The sequence below is a fragment of the Phanerochaete carnosa genome (genome assembly GCF_000300595.1).
Source record: "Phanerochaete carnosa HHB-10118-sp unplaced genomic scaffold PHACAscaffold_931, whole genome shotgun sequence".
Taxonomy (NCBI): domain Eukaryota; kingdom Fungi; phylum Basidiomycota; class Agaricomycetes; order Polyporales; family Phanerochaetaceae; genus Phanerochaete; species Phanerochaete carnosa.
The window spans coordinates 51-2282 of NW_006768558.1; the positions used below are offsets into that span (position 1 = coordinate 51).

A 2232-nucleotide genomic window follows, 5' to 3' on the forward strand; every position below is an offset into this window, starting at 1 on the left:
CTTATCGTAGTTTAGATGGCGAGTTCGATGGACTCGACGCCGATGCTATTGCAAAGGTAGGCCTCCAGGCCGGCGTAGCGTCCAACCGTGAGGTCGGTGGTGTTGCCGTCCTTCATGACGATAAGGCAGGGCTTGCCGTTGCTGTCGAAACAGTCGGGAACGGCCAGGAGCTCGAGAGTGACACAACCGTTGATCCTGAGCTGGCGATTCGCGGGGAACTTGAACACCGTCCTACCGCCACTTTGAGGGTAGAACACGTCGGTGAGCTGCCGGGGAGTAAACTTAGATCCTGAAGGTTGTTTTTATTAGATGAGGTAAATATGAGAGAGATGAGGCAAAACACACCTAAGTCGACAATGTTACCCTTGAACTGGACCTTGAACCTCGCTGCATCAACCTCGAACGTACTAATATCCTTGGTGTACTTGCAAACCTGGACGTCGACGGAGATCTCGGGAGCCCAATCGACGTGGCCGATGTTTCGGCGCGCAATATCAATCCACTGGCTGCAGGTGTCCTTGTAGAAAGCCTTGAGTACGCCGATATCCTTCTGCACTTTGGCCAACTTCTCCCGCTTAGCCTCCACGGCGGCCTCCGCCGCCTCCTCCGAGTCCTCGCTCTTCGGCTTCGCCGCCAACTCAGCAATCTCCCTAGCCAAGAGGTAGGCGTTAATTCCGTAGCCACCGACGCAGGCCTTGATCTCGTTGAGGCCGCGCTGGAATCGACGGAATCCGGCAAGTCGAACGTACTGGGAAGGTGCACCAGCGGCCTTGAACTCGTACTCGACGATGGTGTCCTTGTAGAGAACGTGGCAGTTGCTAATGCCGAAGACCTTGGCACTAGGGCACCGCCCTTGTCTTTGTTCTCGTGGATAAACAACGCGACGCTACCCTGGGCATCAGCAGCCTCCCTCTCCACCGCAACGATGAGCATGCCAAGCGCAGCAGTGAGGAAGCGACGGACATAGTAGGTGGGGTTGGTGTCGCCGGCGACGCGCAGAAGGTGTGGTAGAAGTCACCAGGAACGGACGCCCTTACATAAGCAGCGCACGTGGCAAGGATGCCTGGGCCAAATCCGAGCTGTATCCGCGGTCGTCGGTCGAGGTCATTTTGGAGGCAGGCCTGGGGTGTCAACAAGATTGTCGAGAGGTAGAATACATATGTTTCTGGTTCCTATGCTTACATCCAAGTCATTAATTTCTGGAAATTCTCCTTCAAGGAAGCTGCAGCACTGGTAGCGCCCGATGCCCATGTTTTTTTTCCTGAATTTAAAGTGCCACCGATGCCCATGTTGCCGCGCCGTCGAGGCACCGCAATCTGTGAGCAAGAGGAAATGAGATGTGCAGCACCAGTTTCCCCTTCTGTGCAAGAACAATGAGAATAGAATGATACCACAAGAGATGAAAGTAAGTACCAGCCACTGAGCTTGAAGGAGTGAAGCCTTGTCTACTAGGGCCTTCTTCACACTCTTCTCCACCTCTTGGAATATTATTCATCAGAGTGATATTGCAGTAACGAAGTTTCAAGTAACTCCAGCATGAAGTAGGGTTTTGGGTAGTATTTTGGGTAGAAATACAGAAATGACCAAGCAGCCTCTTTTTGCTATTTCCTGGCCTTGCTTAAATTCTCATGACATGCAAGCTGTACTCCGTGTAGTTTTAACGTGGCAAATCAATAGGAATAAGTGTATATAGCAAGCATACAAGCCAATCTAGCATATTGGCAGGGCACATCCCGGCGCCTCACCTCCCGCCTTCCTTTCTTGGATAAGCGTCCTTTAAGCGCCCCTCCAAATTGCGCCCTGCCAGAAACCCGCTTGGCCAGATAGCGCAGCCCGACGAGAACATGCGTTTGGGCCATTTTTGATAAATAGTGTTATAACTTCACTGTGTGATGGAATTTCTAACCTCTGCTCAATAGGAATTGTAGCTACAGGTCCTGGCAACACTTCCCACTGGGCCAAATCCCAGAAACCTTCATGCCGTCGTCGTCATTACGGCCGTCGTCGTTGGCCGGCGTCTGCTTACATAAGGGGCGCCCGTTCCTGGTGAGTCGTGACCTCTACCTTACAGCTTCTCTACGACTCCCTCGTACCATTCAACCACCGCACCCTCGACACCATTGGCCTTGAGAAGAGCGAGAATGTCTGGGGAAGCGTCGTGTGCGTCCTCGGCGGTGGTGGTAGTGGGATGAGTCAATCCAAATCACGAGGGGACCGAGAGTGTTCTTTCCG

The 2232-nt window shown here is 52.9% G+C and overlaps 1 protein-coding gene across 1 annotated transcript; it reads right to left on the reverse strand.

The window, feature by feature from the left end:
* Nucleotide 1: 1 nt before the first annotated feature.
* PHACADRAFT_189249 (uncharacterized protein) lies at nt 2-1013 on the reverse strand. Its single transcript, XM_007403257.1, has 3 exons — nt 849-1013; nt 346-796; nt 2-289 (listed from the first exon to the last, which is right to left on the reverse strand). The coding sequence occupies exons 1-3, from the start codon at nt 963-965 to the stop codon at nt 12-14; spliced, it is 846 nt and encodes a 281-aa protein (XP_007403319.1). The 5' UTR covers nt 966-1013; the 3' UTR covers nt 2-11.
* Between the last annotated feature and the right edge of the window lie 1219 nt (nt 1014-2232).